General features: G+C 55.2%; 2 protein-coding genes across 4 annotated transcripts in view; both read right to left on the bottom strand.

Moving 5' to 3' along the window:
- The window catches only part of ATG2A (autophagy related 2A), a 38,207-nt gene extending 29,654 nt beyond the window's left edge, over positions 1-8,553 (bottom strand). For 2 of the 3 annotated variants that reach the window (XM_077821580.1, XM_077821582.1), the window contains exons 1-4: positions 8,275-8,553; positions 2,096-2,258; positions 953-1,099; positions 102-204 (exon numbers count right to left, since the gene is read on the bottom strand). In XM_077821580.1, coding sequence (XP_077677706.1) covers positions 102-204; positions 953-1,099; positions 2,096-2,258; positions 8,275-8,445 — 584 coding nt within the window. In that variant the 5' untranslated portion in view covers positions 8,446-8,553. The remainder of the gene's footprint in view (positions 1-101; positions 205-952; positions 1,100-2,095; positions 2,259-8,274) is intronic. The other variant, XM_077821581.1, reaches the window with a different exon arrangement.
- A 5,721-nt stretch (positions 8,554-14,274) lies between these two features.
- LOC144267561 (solute carrier family 22 member 6-B-like) lies at positions 14,275-21,532 on the bottom strand. Its single transcript, XM_077821624.1, has 10 exons — positions 21,164-21,532; positions 18,851-18,954; positions 18,400-18,554; positions 17,776-17,944; positions 17,281-17,404; positions 16,923-17,041; positions 16,138-16,355; positions 15,576-15,684; positions 14,728-14,931; positions 14,275-14,323 (listed from the first exon to the last, which is right to left on the bottom strand). The coding sequence occupies exons 1-10, from the start codon at positions 21,530-21,532 to the stop codon at positions 14,275-14,277; spliced, it is 1,620 nt and encodes a 539-aa protein (XP_077677750.1).
- Positions 21,533-22,221: the final 689 nt, after the last annotated feature.

Raw genomic sequence — 22,221 nt, 5'->3', positions numbered from 1 at the left:
TCAAATTCTGACAGGATCCCCAGGGGGACAGTCTCCTTCTCCATGCTTCATTGGATACCCCCCTTCACACTCAGGAATGCAGGGAGCAGAACCCCCATTACCTTTTAATATGCACCTCCAAGGCCACCCCAGTCTGAGAGCTGCTGGGTATGTGCTCTACCCGAACAATGGTGTCCAGGAACGTCACCTTGATCCTCCGCAGCACTGGGCAGGGGATGCCAGAGAGAACCAGAGATGTTAAGGGACCATCTCACAGTGATTACCTCTGTTTCCATCTGTAGCTCTCAATATGCTTTAGAGGAGGGCAGTATTGTTATCCCCATTTTACAGATGGGGAAATGGAGGCACAGTGGCGGACCTGGGAATAAAATCCAAGTCTCCCAAATTCCTACTCCAGTGGTCTATCCACTAGCTCACACTATCTCCCACCCCAGGAATCCCTGCACTAAGCCTCTCTCCTCTGTCCCATATTGGTTCTTATGAAGTGCGGGTTATCTGGGCTTTCAGCCACACAACTGACACCTGCCACAATCTCTCTCCAACCACTCCCCTTGGGGAGCTTGGGGGTGCAGTGGAGTGGTATGTTTTGGGAGCATTTTGTTTATCTTCCACCCCTATGTACATGCTACCCTGAGTTTATACCAGACAAGAGAAGTTGTTTACCACTGAGATTAGTGGTTAGACTGGGAACCAGGACTCCTGGGTTCTATTCCCTGCCCTTGGACAGAAGTGGGGTCTGTGTGGGTTAGAGCAAGGGAGGCTTGGAAACAGAACCCAAGAGCCCAATCTCCAACTCTGGGAGTGGACTGGGTTCTAGCAGGTTAGAGCAGGGGTAGAACTAGGAGTCAGGACTCCTCGGTTCCATTCCTGGGTCTCCACCTGGCCCTTGGTTCCCCAGCTGCAATCCGATTCCCCCTGCCCCCCATCCTACAAGATCCCAGGGGAGACTCACCGGTCTCAATGGTCTGGGCGAACATCTCAAGGCCCTCAAGAGGCTGTGGGGGCTCCTCAGGCTGGTCCTTCAGACACTCCTGGGCCAGCTGCATGCTCGTGGTCATGCATGATGACCAGCTCTGAGATTCTGTTCCTGGGGCGGCTGCTGGAATGGAGGGGCACTTCATTACTGAGAGGCAATGAACCCTGAAGGCACTGCCAGCCCCATCCACCAAAGGCAGGGCAGGCACACACTCACCACCCACTTCAGAGAACAAAACAGAGGCACAGAACAGGAAAGGGACTTGGGCAGAGGCAGGACCCAAGCCCCAGGCCACCCTAGCCACTAGGCCTTGGTTTCCACACTTAATATTGGGAATAATCCTTCCTCTGTCTTGAGCAAGGACGGTCTCTCACTAGGTCTGTGCAGTACCCAGCACCAGTGGGCCTGGTCTCAGGCCTGGAGGGGTCTGTACAGCACCTGGCAGTGATGAGGGAGGGGCTCATACTCTCACCCTGGGCAGGGGGAGGGGAGAAATGTCTGTAAGAGCAATTTTAAGAGCCCCTATTAATTATTTATTCCTACTGGAGCATTTTCTGCTAGCATCCAAACGACCCTCCAGAAGCAGCCACCGGCTCCTGGAATCCCAGCTGGTGAGGTCAGTCCCCACCCTGGAGCCTAGCAGAGATCCCCATCGAGGCCTGGCTGGGATGGGGGCAGGATCCTCAAGACTTTGTTAAAACCACCTCTCCTGCAGGTAGCAGGGCAAAACACACATGTTGGGGGGGAGGGAGGGAGAAACAGTAATTAGCTAATAGGGACCCCACTTCACATGATTGGCTGGCTGAGATCTTTGACCATCACCAGGGCTTATGGGAAATGTGGAAGCAGGATGAGAGATGCCGAGCACCTCTTCATTGCAGGGAGGAAGAGCAGCAAATTAAGACACCAGCCATCAGTGCCGGCTACCAGCACTCCCTGGGCCAGGCCTGCCCCTGGGACCACACACCCTGAGAACTCAGGCTCCGCAGCTGGAGCTAAAGGAACAACACCACTAATGGGCTTGGGGAGCAGGGACTAGCCAGAGTGCAGGCTGTTGTGGCCATGTCCCTACGCTAGGGAGAGGCTGGGAGCAGCTCCACCCCTCGGCCCCACACTCACCACTGCGGTACTTGGGCCGGCACGTGATCTGCAGCCCTGTCACCTCCACGGTGCAGTTCTCCGTCACCAGTGCCGACCAGGGGATGGTAACTGCGATGCTGTTGATGAAGCCATCCACAATCTCCAGTGGGGCGCTCACTGACTCCAGGAGCTCGTTCACCGACTGCAGGGAGAACAGAGGAACATTCAGACAGAGACCACTCACCTGGGACAGAGATGCAGCCACCTCTGGGGTGGGGCAAGGGGGCTGTTTATACCAGGATACCTCACCCAGCACTGGAACGCAGCTACCTCTGGGGTGGGGTGTGGAAGCCAGCAGATATTCCCTGCACTGTCACACAGGGTTATTTGACCAAAGACAGCAGAGAAAGTGGATGTCAGTTTTCAGAGCTGCTTTCAGCTGAGAGCTTCATGGAGCTCAAATCTATTTAACCTCCAGGTCCTAAACTGATTGTGTCAGGATTCAAACTGGCAGCATCTCTGAGCCAAGGGATTTCCAGCTTGTTGCTAAGAACACTAAGCCATCCCCTTCCTGCCCCTTCAAACCTTCCCCAGTGAAGGACTGAGGGGTTACGCATGGCACCAAGTATTAGGCAACTTTACTACCTACTATTCTCTGGAGAGGTAAACTGAGGTAGGGAGCCTGGGGTCACACAGCAAGCCAGGGCAGAGATAGGAATAAAACCCAGGAGTCCTGACTACCAGCAGCCACTAGACTCTCCTCTCAGAGCCAAGGATAGGGCCCAGGAGTCCTGGCTTGCAGTTTGCTACTTTTCGGGAACAGGGAGCCGACTCAGCACTGCATTCCCCACTCTTCCAGGCAGAGGCAGCTCACAGCTTCCCAGTGTCTGGAACAGCCAGATTCCATTTCAGGACCCATTGTTAACTTCAGTGATGGGCGGTTAAGTGTGTGAATCCAACTGGCCTGTCCACATTCCAGCAGGGCTGGTTACAAATACCCTGGGCACTTCAGGCTGCACTTCCTGTCCTAGGCTAACATGCCTTGTAATGCCCCACTCCAGAACTGGCTGCATGTCACCAGCCGATTCTTGCATGCTGCACTCTTATCTGGGAATCCTCCCTCTGATGGCAGATGACATGGATTGTTGTTCTAAAATCTACTCTGGTGACAAGGGCTGGGGAGGTCAGGTGACTTGGTTGCAAAACCATTTCAGCAGAGGAAGTAGCAGGCTGTCCGGACAGGGTTTCCAGCTAGTTAATTGTAGGCCTCATAGAAATGCTAAGTATTAAGGCTATTGGATTATTCTAACAATAACACTTGGAATCCCAACTCAGATCAGAGGCCCTCCTCATCAGGCCAGAGGCTACACAGCCCCGCCCCCCACTAAGATCAGGGCCCCTATGGGGCTAGACATTGCACAAAACAAGATCAGGGTCCCCCATCGTACCAGGCACCACACAGACCAAGATCAGGGTCCCCCAGCACTGCACAGCCCCTCCAACCCAAATCAGAGGCCCCCCCATTGGGCTGGAAGCCACACAGACCAAGACCAAGACCAGGGTCCCCCAATCGCACCAGTCCCCACGCTGACAGTGATGGCCAGTCCCTGACCTGATGTGCTTCCAGTCAAAACAGACAAAGGATGGGAGTCGCAACTGAGCCACAGAGAGACAAGACTTGCCACGGATCAGTGGCAGAGCTAGGAATAGAACCCAAATGTCCTGCCTCCCAGCCCAGTGCCCCAGACACTAGACCAGAGGTGAGCCACAGCCGGCGCATAGGACCATCCTGCCTGGCCCCTGGGCTCCCGGCTGGGGAGGCTCGCCCCTGGCCCCCCCCTCGCTGTCCCCCCTTCCCCGCAGCCATGCCGCCGTGCGGGCAGCACAGCTTGCACCTGCCCACCTCCCAGGCTTTCAAATAAGCCTGTCCTGCCGCTCAGAGCAGCAGGGGGAGGGGGAGGTGGGTTAAGGGGTAGTCGGTTCCGGGGGTTAGTCGGGGGTGGAGGTTCGGCGGTCAGGAGACAGGGAGCAGGGGGGGTTGGATGGGGGTGGGGTCCTGGGGGGGGCAGTTAGGGATGGGGGTCCCGGGAGGAGCGGTCAGGGGACAAGGAGTGGGAGGGGGGTTGGATGGATCGGGGGTCCCAGGGGGCCTGTCAAGGGTTGTGGGTGTGGATAGGGGTCGGGGCAGTCAGGGGACAGGGAGTGGAGGGGTTGGATGGGGGTGTGGATAGGGGTTGGAGTAGTCACGGGTCAGGGGGGTTGGAGGGGTGCAGTCAGGGGGCAGGAAGTGGAAGGGGGTGGATAAGGGCCGGGGGCTAGGCTGTTTCGGGGGCACAGCCTTCCCTACCCAGCCCTCCATACCGTTTCACAACCCCGATGTGGCCCTTGGGCCAAAAAGTTTGCCCACTCCTGCACTAGACCATACTGCCACCATGTGTCACACACACAGCTCAATAGGAGCAGAACGAGGCAACCAGTCCAGAGGCAGCCAGGCTGGAACAGCTTCCTGGAAAGCCAAGAATAGGGAGGGTGATTGAGACATGGCAGGGAGGAGAGGGGGAACAGTTGGACACAGTAGTGGTGGTGGGGACATACAGAAGGATAGTCCCAACACGCCAGGGGAACATCAGTCTAACAGGTGTACAGTGACTGTGGCTGCTAATTATAACCCGCTCATGAAGGGCAGCAGCCCTGTTCCCCAGCAGGTAGGACAACAACCGCCTCGGTGCAAGGGGCGGGACTCACTGGCACCAGGATTATGGGCTGGCCGGCCCAAAATGTCAACATCCCACACCGCCACCCCCTGGCCTGTCAAGGAAACTAAGGCAGGGCTGGGCCAGTGCAGAGAACAAGAAAACCCTGAGGGGATCTAGTGGGTTAGAGCAGGGGGGCTGGGAGTCAGGTCTAGCAGTTGGGGCTGGGAGCCAGGACTCCTGGGTTCAATCCCAGCTTTCCCGCTAACTCAGTGTGTGCCCTTAGGAGGTACAGCCCCTGTGCCTCAGTTTCCCAATCAGAGACAATGCCTCCCCTCTCCACGCCTCCTCCTCCTCCCACAGGGAAGCTCTGTGCCTGTTTTGAAGCCAGGCATGACAGTCAGGAAACCCTGAGTCACAGAGCAGATTAATGAGCAGCTCCCAGGCTGGCATGAGCCCAGGGCATTCATCAGCCCTGGGGTCTGATCGCTCACCTACCCACACTCCCTCCTACCCCCCTTGGCATTTTCTGTATCCATGGCATACCATCAACACATACATGCAGAGCAGCCTCACCTGCAGCGCTAGGCTAACCCCAGCAACCAGCTAGGCACTACCGAGAGTAACCGGCATTACCAAGCCACCGGCAATATCGCGCCACCACCTAAGGGCCTCCCAGCACCAGCGAGCACAAGCAGGGTAATCAAGGCACAGAGAGGGGAAGGGCAAAGGTCACAGAGGAAGGGCAAAGGTCACAGAGGGCGCCACTTCAGAGCCAGGAGTTCTGGCTCCCAGCCCTCCCCTGTTGTAAACTATTAGACACACCCCCCCCACCCCTCCTAGAGCTGGAGAGAGAACCCAGGAGTCCTGGCTCTTTGCCCCGCTCTGACCCTCTAGACCCCACTCCCCCATTTTGATACTGACATCAGAAATATCTCCCCCCCAATTGCTACAGACAGCAGTGGGGTTCAGTTCCTCACTCTGCCACAGAGCCCCCGTGCAAGCTTGGGCCATCACTGCCATTGCTCTGTGCCTCTGTTTACCCATCTGTAAAATGTCCCACCTCCATCTCAATTAAGAGCACCTGATACAATAATGGGGGGCTCAAGATGACCAATGACCCCACAGGCAGCAGCCAGGAAAGTTCCTAGTAGCCCGGGGGAGAGGCAGAGGTACACACATACAGAGGAAACAGACACCCAAGAGCCATCTACTGCCAGAGTCCAATTCCCAAAGTTTAGATCAGAACCAGACCTCAGCCAGCAGGGATGTGTCACACAAAAGCACCACCGCGTAGTACCAGGGACACTTGCAGCGAGTGGGGGGCTCAGGAGGCAGCACTTGCCCCTCCCAGTCAGTGCTAAACCCAATGTCATAGTCCCAGGGTGGTGTTAGGGGGCTCCTGTGCTTCAGCAAGTGGGGTGGGGACTCAGCAGGGGGTGCTTTCCCCTCTGCAAGAGCTCAAAGGTGAGTCACAGCACTGGTGTCCTTCCCGCATGCCTGCAAGCGGCTAAACCAGGGGTTCTCAAACTGGGGGTTGGGACGCCTCAGGGGGCTGTAAGGTTATTACCTGCAGGGTCACAAGCTGTCAGCCTCCACCCCAAACTCCGCTTTGCCTCCAGCATTTATAATGGTGTTAAATATATAAACAAGTGTTTTTAATTTATTATGGGGGGGGTCGCACTCAGAGGCTTGCTACATGAAAGGGGTCACCAGTACAAAAGTTTGAGAACCGCTGAGCTAAACTCATCCCTCAGCCCCCTAGGCTCTTCTCTCCCCCCATCCCCCGCTATTCTGTTGATGTCCCTCATTTCCAACCCACAGCCTCACTGAGTGGCTCCACTTTGATTCTTCCTCCCAACCCCCTCCACCCCCTTTGCCCCCCTCCCCCCCGAAGAGCAACACACCCAGGCCCCATGCAGCTTCCTTGTCCCCTCATTCCCTTCACAGTGGGGCACTGGAAGCCAGGCCCTGACACTCACCACAACACAATGCTGGGCTATTATTTGGGACCTGGTGACATGACCCATGACTCAGGGACACACCCCACTTCCCCAAGACTCTACACCTGGGGTGACAGCAAGGTTATTAACCCAGCAGCTACAGCGGCCCCTCCCTCAACCCAAGGTAGGCAGAAGGCAAGGAAGGGTAGACCAGCTCCAAGGGAGGTGGAGAAACTGAGGCACAGTACTCCTGCTAATATAAACCAGGGGAAGAAATGTAGGGGTGGGCTAAGTGGGTGAATGGCTCAGATACAAGCACACACCCCACATGGGGTAACACTATAGAGTTGGGCTCCCCAGGAGTGGGGCTGAAACTTCTAGCATTAGCTCCATACCAGCCTAGTCAGGGGTAGGAGACAGAGCACTGGACTAGGAGAGGGTGTCTGTCTGTCCAGCCCTATCCTGGTTGTCTCATATCAGCCAGGAGACTGGCCAGATAGGCTCAATGGTACTTCACCTCCAGCAAATGAAATCCACAAGGAATAGGTCATGGAAATATACTGACATCCGCACTCTAGGGACCTGTCCTAGCACATGGGGTGGGAGTTTAAGGATTAATCAGGTATTTCCCAACTCCTTCATGAGGCCACTTCCCAAGTGGTTTACCCTCCTCCCTCCCTCCCACCCAAACACACAATGCAGTTACTGCTGTATATGCTGGGTATTTTATAGACATGACCCTGAGCATGGAGTACTGTTAGGGTAGGTGGGAGGCAGTGAAACACACAAGGGGTAGCATCCCATCCTGAAGCTAGCTCTTCCTGGTGGGATCAGTCACTGTCACTAATTGCACCCACTCTCTCTTCCCATTCGCCACTCTGTTCTCTGGCCCTGCATACACCTGGTTCCTACCCCATCCCCTTCTCACCCACAGAGCCATGCTGCCCTGTGTTTGAGTATTGGCCTGCTAAACCCAGGGTTACGAGTTCCATCCTTGAGAGGGCCATTTAGAAAGCTGGGGCAAAAATTGGGGATTGGTCCTGCTTTGAGCAGGGGGTTGGACTAGATGATCTCCTGAGGTCCCTTCCAACCCTGATATTCTATGATTCTGTATATCCAGGCAGATGCCTCTCAAGGTCCTTGCTCCTCCTCCCTGAGCCCCATCCCAGGCCCCCAACCCTATGCATCAGGGAATAGGGCTCCCATCTGGGCTCCCAACATCACCTGGTTCTCCCCTCTTCCCCTCCAGCTCCAAGCTACAGATCTAAGCCCATGCCACCTCCAGCGCCTCAGCACAGATTCCAGCCCCACCCCAGCCAACCTTCCCCCCCCCCCCCCCCGCATCCTGTTTCCCCTTTGGCTCACCCTGTCCTTCTCCAAGGCCCCACAGCGTCCTGGACCCCAGCTACGGACCCACAGCCAGAGAACTGCCCAGACCCTGACCCACACAACGAGGTCGATGTTCCCCAGCCCCTTGGTACCAATCCCTGCCACACCCATCCAGCCCCCTGGGCGCCCCTAGTCCCGGCCATGGCGAGGTGGCTGACCCGCGGCGCCCCCGGCCCCCGACCCGGCCGCTCACCCAGATGTCGAGGTGAATGTCCCGCAGCGCCCCGGCGCCCTGGTACAGGTCCAGGCTGAGCTGCTCCAGGCTCAGCCGCTCCTCCAGGTAGTGGCCCAGGTAGTGCTGCAGCAGGTAGCGGCAGGCCCGCTTCTTGATGGAGCTGGACCAGGGGAAGAACCAGCGGGACATGGCTGGGTGAGGGACGGGGGCCTGGGGGCGGCTCTTCCCGGGCCGGGGTGCGCCCTCCCCGCCGCAACTTCACTCTGCCCCCCGCCCGCGCCTCCGCGGCCGGCTTGTTTTCCCCCAGCACTGGCCCGCTGGCAGGGCAGGCCCCGCGCTGGTTGGCTGGGAGAATGTGGACCGCCCCTCTCGTTCTCTTCTGATTGGCTCCTCGGGGAAGCGCCACAAAGCGTCCCATGCTGGTATGAAATAGAGTCCAGAGACCGGGACTGCGTGTGCGCACGTGTTTGCCGCTGTAAAGGGGCTCGGACCGTGCATGCGTCCCACTGACCAGAGCAACAAATGGACGCTCCGGCCGCTAAATAGGTCCCGAAGCCTCCTTACTACGCATGGGCGCAGTGGGCTGAGCTAGAAAGCGGCTCGCCTAGTGCCAGATAGGTGCCACCCACCGACCCCGCCGCGCATGCGGGGAGTGGCTAATACCAGGAAGTGGAGTGAAATCGTTCCTTAGGGCCCCATTTTACAGACAGGGAAGGAAGGCAGAGGCTAAGTGATTTGCCCAAGGTCACATGCAAATAAATAGCAGAGACTAGACTTGGGCATGGGTCTTTTGAGTCCCAAACATGCAGCCTAGCCACTGGCTCATCAGCCAAGAGCCCCAGATAATACCATGCCTGGAAGGGGACATGGTGAGGGATGGGAAAGGTTGAATTAAACATTGGCCGGGACTTAACAGGATGCAATAAGGTTGTGCTGTCCTCTCAGTGGTGTGATGCCATCATTCTGTGTGGTGATGTCACTGTGCTCCTTTGTGGTGTCATTTCACCTCTGTATGATGCCATAATAAAATGGGGCCCAGCCAGGGCCATGCCTGTAGCACATAACAGTTCAGTCTCCCCAGGACTGAAATGCTTTAGCTGTGATGTTAACTAAAATATTTGAGCTTAATATAGGGGTAGCTGGGTGAAATTCTCTGGCCTGTGACATAGAGGAAGTCAGACTAGATAATCTAATGGTCCCTTCTAGCCTTAAACTGTGAAACTATTAAACCAACCAGAAACTCCAGCTGGAAGGAGCAAAAGCAGCCAAAACAAGGACCTTTGGACAGCCAGAGAACTGCCCACAATTTTGGTTGGACTTTCTCTGCCATGTGCTGATTGGCTGTTTGCTCTAACTCTCTACCTCCCTCACACTCTCTTCATCTTGCTTAACTCTACACCTGTCTCTCTTACCCTCTCCTCCCCTGCCCTGTCCCCCTCATCATCCTTTTCTACATCTTTCTTCCCATTTAGCCTCTCCGATCCGAGATAAACCCTCCCCACCCCCAAAAATCATTAAACTAACATGCTATTTGCTGCCACCATATAGATTGCTCTGCCTGTGTAGGATACCCCTTCCCCCAAGCTATGTCTGTCTGATCTATTGCGATTGTAAGATCACAGAGGCAGAGTCTCCCTGCTACGCTGTGTTTGTGCAGGGCTTAGCACAATGGGGTACCATTCTTGGCTGGTCCTTAGGCACTACCATACTAAACTTGATGAACAACCACTATAACAGTGCTGCATTGTAACATCACTGTGTTACATTGTGATATCATAGCACTGTATTTTGATGTCATAGTGCAGCATTGTGATGTCATTGCATTGCCCTTGTGATGTTCTAGTACTATATTATGTCACTGTGTAAGACTGTGATACCTTCATGCTAGCTGTATTGTGATGTTAGTGTGCTCCCTCATGATGTTACAGTGCTGTTCTGTGATGTCACTGTGTCACATTCTGATATCACATTCTGATTAGCTGTGTTGTGATGTCAAGGTGCTGCATCGTGTGGTTACAATGCCATTGCACCCCAGGAAAATGTCAACAACTGGCATGGATAAAAGCCAGTAAGGCATTGTCAGAACATCACCCAATTGCACTAGAATGTCCTCCCGGTGGTGGTGCAGAAATGCCACCCTGGCAGCACATGCAATGTAGCACAGCAGTACAAGCTGGTTCCATACACTGCTGCAGCATCGAGCACAACAACATCATGGCAACCCAGTCAGCAGCATGGCACATGGAGGGGATGCTGTGGCATCTTATGGTCTCCCCAAATTCTCCTGGCAGCTGCCAAAACCCCACAAACCAAATCTTCCACAAGGAAAGCAGGAAGATTGTGGAGAATCCACGATGGGCAGCAGCTTCAGCTGTGGTTAGACAATTCCTTTCCTATACTTGTTCTGTGTTTGTACAGCTCCTAGCACAATTGGGGCCTGGTCCGTGATTGCAACTCCTAGTGCTACTTCAGTACAGAGAACAAATAACAATAGTGTGACATTCTATACCTTGGGGGAGCGTACTGAAGTCCCTATATTCCTCATTTTCATATAATCGTGATCTTACATATAAAGCATGCCTGGTAAGGTATCAGGGGAAAGGTTATGATCTGCTGAAAGTCATTTCTCTATCCATATATGCGTATCATTAATGCATATGAAGTTATGAGAATTTTGTTGTACGGTGGTCACTAAAACATGCTGTAAATTGGGGAATCAGCCAGATATTAGCTCCCCAGAGGCAACAGGTGGAGTGTCAAACAACCCATCAACATCCATACTCCAGCAAGGGAACTACAATGCACTGATTCACCTGCATGAGGCCACACTAGGGGAATTGCTTAACCTTGCTTGGAGAGACTCAGCAATGTCCCCCTGACATGCCTGGACATGTGCTCCCCAAGCACATGGACTGAGGGTATAAAACAGACAGAGTGGACACATACTGGGCCCTTCTCCTGCCGCCCCCTTCGCTTCAAGCAACTAAGACACTGAGAAGAAGACAAGACTCCAACAGAGGAGATTGGCCCAGGTTTAAGGAACAAACCTATATTTTAAGGACTGCAATATCCAGGGTGAGAAAAACTGCTTAATCTAGATGTTGCCCAATCTAATAGGGTTGAGAGTTTAGACTGCATGTTTATATTTTATTTTATTTTGGTAACCACTCTTTTTGCCTTAATACCACTTAAAATCTATCTTTGTAGTTAATAAATTTGTTTGTTCTACCTGAAGCAGTGTGTTTGATTTGAAATGTGTCAGAGACTCCCCTTGGGATAACAAGCCTGGTACATATCAATTTCTTTGTTAAATTGATGAACTCATATAAGCTTGGGGTGTCCAGCGGGCATAACTGGACACTGCAAGACGGAGGTTCCTAGGGTTGTGTCTGGGACCGGAGATATTGGCTAGTGTCATTCGATTGCACAATCCCAGGAGCAGCTGACATGCCAGAGGATGTGCGTGAACAGCCCAGGAGAGGGGGTTCTCACAGCAGAGCAGGGTAAGGCTGGCTCCCAAAGTCAAGGATTGGAGTGACCTAGCAGATCACCGGTCCGGATAACACCAGAGGGGAATGTCACAAATACAGTAGTCATCTTATTTTCTAACCATAATCTTATTTTCCACCTGTCTCCAACAGGCAACTCCGCAGGCTCCTCAGCAATCACAAAATCAGTGCCCAGAAGGGAACAATGAATTCCAACATTTCAGGGACTGTTCTAGGTCTTAGTGGGCAGCACCCTCTGGATCATGGGGAAATTCGGAAAACCAGAAGAGCCCAGTTTCCACTTCAGTAAGGCCAATTTGGTGCAGCAGGCAGAGGAAGCTCTGTAGAGCCACCTACTGCTGCTTAGGAAAATCACAGGCAGTAATATGATGCTGTTCTTTCTCATCAGGTGTACAGCTTGGCCTCCACCAGCTATGAAATAATAATGTACAGCACCTAGCACAACGGAGCCCTGGCCCGTGAGTGGGGCTCCTCGGCACAGCTGAAATGCAAATCCCAAATACCAGTGCGAACTTCTGAACACCCACACCTGCTGTGAGAGTTTGTGAGCTGTGACAGAGTGATCAAAGGCCATCAGCACTGAATGGCTGTCTCTTGGGGAAACAATCAGGTAGCTACTGGCAGGGCCAAAGGGAATCGCTCTCCCCAGAAGCCTGAACACATGGCTGCACTTGATCCAAAGGGGCAGAGACTGTGCTTCTCCCAGTCAGAGGGTGGCATTTCCATGGCCACAGACACAAGGCCCAGAAGGAACGCTTGCCTCCACGAAGGGCTGGGACCAAACCCAGGGCCTTGTAAAGGAGGCTGAGATTAGAGAGAGGGGATGGGGTGCAGGCGTTTGCTGTTTTCCATAAACCTGTAATTCTCCAATGCTTTCAGAGAGCGTGTATAAGAAATTCCTTTGCTAAGTCTGTGCACTTCCTTCCTTTACTGCTGAGTTATCCCTGAATGGTGTAACTAAGAAAACCAGGGTTCCCACAGCCAGGTAGACTCCAGGGGAGAAATATATAAGCAACTTTGGGACTTGGGAGGACTGGGGCACTGTTTCCAGGGTCTAGGCAGCTGAAGTCCCACTGCTCAAGAAGGGTGTCAGACTTGGGGTATATCCCTGGGAGACCCAGTACAGGGACAGGGATCAGTCACTACCCAGACATAGGGGGCTAAGCAGCATGGGGGATCCAGCAATTGGAGCCCATCACAACAAACCAGTGCCCGTTTGAAAACCAGAATTGGACCAGTTTGTGACTCCAGGGTGTTAGCAGGTGGCTGTCCCACCTGGTTACTTAACATAGCAAACACACGCTGCATATGGTCTATACTAACCCCAGTCTTGGACCACTGCAGTCAGTACAACTTCAGGAAGAAGATCATCCTATTGATTCCTCAGCATGGCTTCTGGTCAGCTAATATTGCTATGGGGGAGTATCACCAGATGGCGCTGTCACACATAGCCTTACAATTTATTTTCCCCAGTGTTCAGTCTTTGAAGCCACACTGTATCATTGTTGGTTTTGTAATGCAGTTCTTTTCTTTCCAGATGTGCTGCTCTTTCCTTTTATCTTTTTAAATCGCATCCGTTCTGGGGGACAGAGCAGCTCCCTGGGAACTGGGCATGGGTGTTTGGGCAGAGTTTACAGAAAGAACGGATTGTCTGTCGTGCTGTTTTTGTCCACCTCTGTTCCAGGACTGGTGCATATAGCACAGGGGATAAACAAGCTACATTAAGAAAATACCCACTGATTCTGTCTCATTTACTTCTCCTCTGATAGGAAACCAATTTACAAGGTTCTGACACCAGCTATGGCCAAGGGGCAGCAATATTAAAAAGGTGCATTTCAACTGAGGTCACACAAAAGGCTTTCCATGTCAAAACCCTTCCTAGCAAATTTTCCATGCAGCTAGTGGATATGGAGGAAGGTTAAGTATACAGAATAAAACACCGTCACATTAATATGTGCTAAGCAAATTGATTCAGAGTCCAATCTACCAATTCTGCCCCAGCATTTGCTAGTCCCTGATGAGCCATGTGTAAATCAACTGTGAAAAGCACTGCAAGCGGGTCAATTCCATGGTAGTATTGGATACCTGTCGGAAAGACTTAAATATGCTAGCTCTCTCAGGGTTTACAGTCATCCTAGTGGGAAGAAATGTCTCCCCTCTTGATCCTGTGGCAAATGAGCACCAAAAAAACTAAAAATCTAAGCTGGAGAATCCCAGACAAAAAGGACCCTTTCAAGATTTTGCTTCTGTGATAAAAAGCTGGTTGTCTGGTTCTATCTCTATCTAGTTCTGCAGTGGGGCCTATCATGCTAGTATCTGAGCCTCCCACATATTAATAGATTTATCCCCATAATCCCCACTGGGCAGGGAAGCATCATTAGCCACACTTTACAGATGAGGAAATTGAGCACCAAGCAATGAAGTGACATGCCCTAGGTCACACAGGGAGCCAGGATTTGAACTCAGGTCTCCAGAATCCCAGTCCAGTGCCTGACACACGAGCCTGTGTTTAGAATTTGGTTTTCAGTTCCTCTTTCTTGCTCCTTTTCTTTCTTGCTCTGAAAACAAAGGGAGAAGAGAAGAACAAAAGCACCAAACAGCTGGATCATTAAAAACAACAATTAATAATTAATGACTCTTTGTCCTTTCATCCAAGGCTTGTGTAAAGTGTTTAAGATCTGTCCTTCTATCCATCCCCATACACACCTCCTAGCTAGCTAGCTATCCATCTATCGCCATGTATACACACCCTAGTCATCCCAAACACCCCAGCTATCTATCCAGCCATCCCCATACACACCCCTCTATCCATCCACACACACTGCATCCATCTATCATACATTCACACACCTGTGTCCATGTACACACACTCTCAGGTTCACACACATACACTCATCCTCAGACACACACAATCCATCCCATGCCCAGCCCCCAGCCCTCACACAGTGCCCATTGTACACACCTGTCCTCCACCTGCATCATCGTGTCGGCTAGTGGGACCCCCAAGGTCTCTGGTAAGCAATTGACCAGGATGCCAGCTGTGATGGGCACTGCCCCGAACAGGAGCAGGGGCAGGAAGGAGACAAAGGCCTGGGTCATCTGCACCATGGGGGCTGCCACCGCTCCCAGACGAGCCATCATGTTGGTGACCCCCAGCCCTGTCTGCCTGGGGAGAAGGGGAAGCCACAGAGAATTGAGCAATCCCATTAAGGCTGGATACTTTATACAAATGAGCAGATGGTCTAATTTGCATATTTTATGAATAAGCAACTGTTTATTTGCATAACCCCCTTGCAGTCAAATCTATTCATTCCCACTCCAGACCCATCAGTTCTCAGCTCTACCTCCCCATTGGATACATCACTGGCCCCCTCCCTCCATCAAGATCTGCCCCAGGCACAGCTCCAAGGCTCCCCCAATGGGACACTAAAGCAGCACTTGAGACCCAGGTGGGGGTAGCTGAAATCGGGAGTGTCCCAGCCAAATGGAGAGGTTCAGCAGGATTCAGGAGGACCCCAGCAGGACCGGAGGGTGCAGACGAGGGGAGACACCCACAGAGCTCAGCCATGTCCCGGCTGAGGAGGGACTGGAGCGGCTAGCTGAATGAGGGGGGAACCCCAGGGAGGGACGTCTTGTACCTTGTACCTTAGGCTGGGCCTCATGGCATCATTCCTCACCATGTGGGGGGGATTAGATTGAACATGCCAAGTCATTAGAACCCGGGAGGCCTGACTCCCAGCCCTGCTCCCTGTGCTTCAGGCAATGCTGCCTCCATTGATGCTGTCCAGCAGAGGGCGCCGCCCCACTCACCTGATGACGGTAGGGTAGAGCTCCGTGGTGAACAGGTAGGAGCAGCTGGAGGAGGAGGAGAAGAGCCCTTTTCCGAGGACAGTCAGGGCAATCAGCAGCACCTCCATGTCTAGGGGGAGCAAGGGGAGGATGACCCAGAATGCAGATTTTTGCTCTGGAGGTGCCTGTCACTAACTCAGAGACCCAGCATTGGGTGATGGGCAGCCCAGGACCAAACCCGCCGCGCTGGGGCTGCATGGCACCATAGCTGGGCAGGGGCACTGGTCACTTGCCAGTCCCCTGGGCCACCTGTAGGGTTACAATCTCGGCCACTGGCCGAACCTCCTTCCCACTCCCAAAGCTGCCCCAGCTTCCACCACACCATCACTGGCTCGGTTTCCTGCACAGCAGGGAGGACGGGATACCAGGCTGGATGGACCCATTGGTCTGATCCGAGACGGCAGGAAGTGGGGGCTACTGGGCTGGCCAGGCCCATGGATCTGATCTGAGCGGGGCTCCGAGCTGGTGAAGCCCAGGGCAGTGGGGAACGGTGTGCCAACTTGGGTGAACGTGCTGGACTCACCCTGCGGCACGGGGATGCTTGCCAGGATGAAAAGTCCCCCCAGGAACAGACAGGCAGCCTGCGTGAGCCGGCGCCCCAGGCGGTTGGCGGCCACGGCCACCAGCATGCGGAAGGGCACGTCCACAGCGCCAAAGATCAGCTGCACCAGGAAGATGCTGATGCCCCCGAAGCGCTGCAGGTCCAGGGCCAGGTGGTAGTAAGAGAAGCTGTTGGAGAACCTGCCGGATGGGGGTGGGGAGAACTGGGGTGAGGGAGGCTCAAAGGGGGAGAGTGTGTGACTATCTCCCAGCCCCATTCCCGTCTGTTTGTCTCTCCCTCCGTCTCTCCCCCTCCTCTGGTCTGTCTGGTTCTCCCTCCCCATTTCTATCTGTCTCTGTCTCCAGCTGCTCGGGGGTGGGGGTGGGACTTTCCTGTTCACATGGGGGGAATCCTGACAGGGTTTTTGTGACACCCACATTTACTTCTAGGGGGTTCTCCCCACTGAAGAAACTCTCTGCCCCATGACAAACCCAGCCACTGGGGGACCAAAGCAAAGTTGAGCCTCCCCCATACCTCCTCTTAGCTTAAATCAGTGCTGTGGGGATAAACACTCTGCTCCATCCTGAGCATGGAATCCTCTGGGGGGCTAAGCAGCGTGGGGACTAGAACTCAGATCCTCCTGCCATCTAAGCCCAGGGGAATCCCACTCAACAAGAGACAATGGTGCAACTACCCTCCCCAGTCAGTTTATCGCACTAGTATTGTTAGCCTGGGGGATACAGATGGGGGCAAGGGGAGCCCCTTACCAGGCCAGCATAAGGCAGCAGGTGACCCCACGCATGGGCGCTGTCCGGAACAGCCCCAGGGCAGAGTGCCGGGAGGGCCCCAAGCTCTCTTTCTTCTGCTGCATTTCCAGCCTCAGTGTCTGGGGAGGGAGAGAAGGTTGGAGCTGAGACCAGGGTGGAGAAATCATACCTCCTCTCCAGAGGGGGAGATGGGCAAAGCCAGGGAAGAAGAACCCTGGGACTTGACACCCAGCCCCCTCAACTCTAACCACTAGACCCCACTCCCCTCCCAGAGCCAGGCATAGAACCCAGGAGTTCTGACTTCTAGCCCCGCCCTTCTCTAGCGACTAGACCCCACAAGGTACCCTGTGCCCCTCACCTCCAGGGAGATGCCCTCCCCCTCCAGCTTCTCGCCGTTGATCCAGGCCACCCGTCGTAGGTTCCTCAGCGCCGTCTCAGGCCTGTGGTTGACGATGAGCCAGCGCGCGGACTCTGGGATCCACCTGGGGAAGGGAGGGGTTGGACTGGGGCTCAGAGAGAGAGAGAGAGAGAGAGAGAGAGAGAGGGAGGGGAGGGCATGGTGCCTGCTGACAACTGGGCACTCACATCCCCTGGGCTCTGGGCAACAGAGCTGGGATTCTGTGCTTCCCTGCCAGTTGGTTTAGCCAAATGGAGACCCTGCCAGAGGGAAACAGGGTTGAGGGTCTTCATTTGGACCAGGCAAAAGGCTACCACTGCCATAGGGTGTGGGTCCCCTCTGGGCTCCCAGACACGGCGCCCTGCGGCTCCTGAGCCCATAATGCCATCCCTGCCTGGAGCCGTGGCTCCCGGTGAATGTGTGGTCCCCCTGCCCCTCAGCCCCAAGGGCACCTACCAGCTGTAGAGGAAGAAGAGAAAGAAGGGTGCTGAGGATGCAAGCTGCAGCTGGCGCCAGTCGCGGATGGCGTATGCCAGTCCAGCCAGGACCAGCTGGCCCAGCGTCAGGCTGCAGGCAAGGATGGTGGCTACCATGGCCCAGGACTGGGATGGGATCCACTCCATGGCTGGGGGCAAGGAGTAGGGTGAGGTGCAGCACCCTCCAACCTCAACCTGCCTGCCCAACTTTGGGGAGTGGTGCTCAACCCTGCACCCTTCTGCACTGGGTGGGCCCAGGATGGGGCAGTGTGGGGAGAGCTGCCCCCTATGCACCCACACATAGAACCCGCCCCCAGGACTTCCATAAACACTTCCCTCCCCTCCCCAAACAACCTCCCTCACATTCCCCCCTCCCACACAGCCCCCCAAAAATCCCACACAGTCACTCCCACACAAAGCCCCCATCACAACTCCCCCACAAGCCACACCTCCAGCCCCCCCACGAACATCTCCCCTTATGCACACACACACCCCACTGTCCCCCCATTCTTCACACACCCACACCTCAGTCGCCCAGGTCCCGTACCCTCACACTCAGCCCCCCCCATGCCAGCTCTCTGCCCCCAGCCCTCCCCCCACTCACTCAGGCTGATGCTGTTGAGGATGAAGCCCGCAGTACCCGTGCCGCTGAAGAAGCGGAAGGCACAGTAGGCTGCCAGGTTGGGGGCGAAGGCAGCACCGGTGCCCATCACACCCACCAGCAGCAGGGACCAGAGCAGCAGTGCCCGGCGCCCCAGCCTGCAGCAGGGGAGACAATACCATTGGAGAAAGGGGGGATATGGGCTGGATGGGCCCATGGGGCTGATCTGGAGGGGGACAATGCGGAGGGGATACTAGGCTGGATGGGCCCATGGGGCTGATGCAGGGGGGATACCAGTCTGGGCTGATCCGGGGGGCGGGGGGACGACGGGGGATGGGAGGGAGGATGCTAGGCTGGATGAGCCCGTGGGGCTGATGTGGGATGGGGATACCAGGCTGGATGGATGCATGGGGTGCTCCAGGAGGGCAGGGAAGGGGGATATTGTTTTACTCACCTATCTGCCAGGCCCCCGTAGACCAGTGCTCCCACCAGCACCCCCGCCATGTAAATGGACTGGGCAAAATCCTTGAGAGCCCGCTGGCCACAGACCAGGTGCCACTGGGGAGGAGTGGGGAGAGGGGTGTGAATCCAAGGATGCCCCATGACACCCTGCGCTGCTGGGCAAAGGGCTGACTGCATAGTCAGATGGGCTCCAGGGACACAGCTGGCACAAAGGGCCAGGAACCACACCTATGTCTCCAGTGCCCACCTGAGCTACCTGAGCCCTGGCTAGTATCTGTACCTTGGCAGCAGTCAGGGTAATCAGCAGCACCTCCATATCTAGGGGGAGCGAGGGGAGGACGACCCAGAATGCAACAGGCTGAGAAGAGCCTACACCCCAATGCTACTGTGCCATCTGAGCTCACCTGCACCCACCTGGGCCCACTTGGTCAGAGCCCAGCTGGGCCATCCCAGCTGTTCCTCCTGTCCATCCCCACCAGCGCCATCCCAGCTGCCCCTGCTGTCTATGCCCACCTCTGCCACTCAAAACCTCCCTTGCTGTGCATGCCCACCTGCAGCTCCCATGCCCACCTGAGCCCTGTGACCTCCACATATTGTGCCCAAGCCTGCCAGCACCCATGCCCTTCAAATGCCCTCTGTCCCTTTTATGCCCTGCTGATTCCAACTCACTCCCTTGTGCCACCCATTGCTGCCAACAAAGCCCTTATCCCCGCCTTGGCCCGGCACTGTCCATGGAGCCAGGAAGAGCTGAGTTTCCACCGCCCCGCACAAGAGCTGGGGGGACAGTACAGCATCCCCGTCCATGTCCCCCTCCCTCCCCCAAATCTGGAGTCTGGAATGATGGGTGGGGCCTGCACCCGGGGATCATGGGTTGTTCAAAGCGGGTTACTGTGTAACCCAGCTGGGCATGGGGCAGCTGGCAGCACGACATGTCATGGATGAGCTAAGAGCAGGAGAAGGGATTGGCACAGGATCCACGCCAAGGAAGACACTAGGACTGTCATCCATTATCCCAGCTCTCAGAGGGGTGGCTAAGGCTGAATTTCTGCCACAGCAGGCCCCTGTGGGCTGGCAGGAGGGGCACAGAGACACAGGCCTTTGGGCAGCACCCCATTCCCTTCAGCACAGCATCCCCTAGCACTGCACTGGGGTACTGGAGTCAGCACTGCCTGCGAGGGGGCAGTGCCCCCTACTGAGGTCCCCCCTCACCCGGCTCCCTGAAGCACAGAGCCTCTCGGTGCCACGCTGGGGACAGTTCCAGTTCAGAGGGGAGAGTACCCCCTGCTGAGCCACCCTGTGACACGACATCCCCTACTGCTGGAGTCAGCACTAAGAGCACCCCCTAGGGAGCCACCTCCCTTCTCCCTGCAGCAGCACAATCAGCCCAGACTCCATGGGAAAAGCAGCCCTAGTGAGCCCCCCACCTGGCTCCCCAGAGAAGCTGGGCACTCCTTCAAGGTCTCCCAACTACTGAACTAGCTGGGCCTTGCTTAGGTGATGAAACCTCCGAGGGGGCATCTCAGGGTCTCACTGAGTCATCATGGACCTTGGCTGACCAGGCAGCCTCCAGGCTAGCTCCTCCCACCTCCAGCTGGCTCAGAAGCCCCGCCCTGCGTCACCTCCTGGCTGGTGTTGACTGTGCAGTCAATGCAAGGGCTCCTTCCAATGAGTCAGGGCAGCACGGGGGTCCCTGCACCACCAGGCTGTGAGCACCCACCCTTTGCTCCAGGCCCTGCCAGGTCACAGCCTTGGTCCTGGTCTACATAGGCATTCATGGATCAGATCATAGCTACAGCGAAGACATCTCCTCCATGTAGGGCCAGCCAAGGGAGGGAGCTCCTGAAGGGCCAGGGCGACCACAAAGCACAGGCTAGCTGCCACAGAGATAAGGCATGGTTCAGACCCAGGGGAGAACTTCCAGAGGACATGACGCTAAAGCTAAGCCACAGCCCAATAGCCCCGCTGCTTGTTAGATAACGCTTTGCCACCAAGCTGATCCAACAGCCCCTACATCAAGCACAGTCTGTATGCTCCCAAGAGGAAGGAGAGCCAGAGATGCCATGTCGTGCAGTAGGCACCTTACTATGCCAGTCTAATGCATGAGACAGGCTCAGATACTATGGGTGAGAGCACAAAACCGAGGGGGTGGGGTCGATGGATGGATAGGTGGTTAGATAGGGACATAGATAGATGGGTAGGTGAATGGACAGGTGGGTAGGTGGAAGGATAGATAACCAGCCCATGATGTTGTCACAGCTCCAGGTCCCCACTCCCCTGAAATGATCCCTCATGCTCCCCTCTGTACCTCAGTGATGATGGTGGAGTTGAAGACACTCCTGTCGTATGCCCACCCATCCAGGCAAGGCTCAGTGGTATTGGTGCTGGTTCCGTTGGGGGCCAGGAGCTGCCACTGTGGGGTGCTGAACCGCAGGCATCTGTCTGGCTCCTGGTTGTCATCCATAGGAACATAGATCTTCAGCAGGTCTCCTGTCACCTCTGTGGTGTCATTGTCTCCCACCGGGATGTAGCACCAGTGCCTGGGGACAGCAGCTGTGAAGTTCTGCAGGAAGTTATGGGAGGCTACCATGAGGAGAGGGAGGAAGACCAGGGCGATGAGGATGGTTTGGAAGAAGCCCATGCATTGCTCCTTCTCCAGCTGGACTCCAGGGGCCATGGAGGCTGTGGGGAAACCTCTTCCTGACTGCCTGGTTGCTCTTCTTCTCCAGAGCCCCTGGTTCGTATAGCAGTCAATCTATCTAGCCTTTGGCCCTGGTAAATCTTTGACCAGCATCAAGGGCAGAGTCAGGTGGGAGTCTGAGAACATGGAGGAAGTAGGGAAGGGAACAAGGTCCAGCAGAGGACATACTTCTCAGAAGCATTACTCATCTACTAAGGTGCGGGGGGGAGGGGGGGGGCAAGTAGCCAGGTCACAAAATGGGAAATGGGACACAGACCCTTTCCCCTCTGGAGGGTGCTTGCAACAATCCAGTCCCAGGGTGGGGTGCTGGCTTGGTAGGGATGGTGGGGAATGGGATCCTGGGGCATTTCCCTCTAGGGCTCGTGTTTCTATTCGCACCCATGACTAACAGTCATTCCCAGGTGATGGCTCACATGGTTGGAAGCTGTGGAGTCCACTTAGTCCCACTCCAGTTGCCCCACATCACGAACGCTTCTGAGACCATGTGGCATTAATGAGCCACGGAAACCCAGTGGGCTCCCTTGGGCAGGCAACAGACAGGAGTGTTCCATTTGGTGGGAGAGGATTTAGCCAGAATGGGAGCAGACCCCCCTTCACAGCCTTCCCCCTGCCTGGCACTGAACTTTGTGGGTGGGTGGAGCCTAGACACTGGATTGAGAATGAGT

The sequence above is a fragment of the Eretmochelys imbricata genome, chromosome 7 (genome assembly GCF_965152235.1).
Source record: "Eretmochelys imbricata isolate rEreImb1 chromosome 7, rEreImb1.hap1, whole genome shotgun sequence".
NCBI classification, from domain to species: domain Eukaryota; kingdom Metazoa; phylum Chordata; order Testudines; family Cheloniidae; genus Eretmochelys; species Eretmochelys imbricata.
Note: the sequence above shows the minus strand (reverse complement) of the source record. Positions and strands in the feature narration are given on the sequence as shown.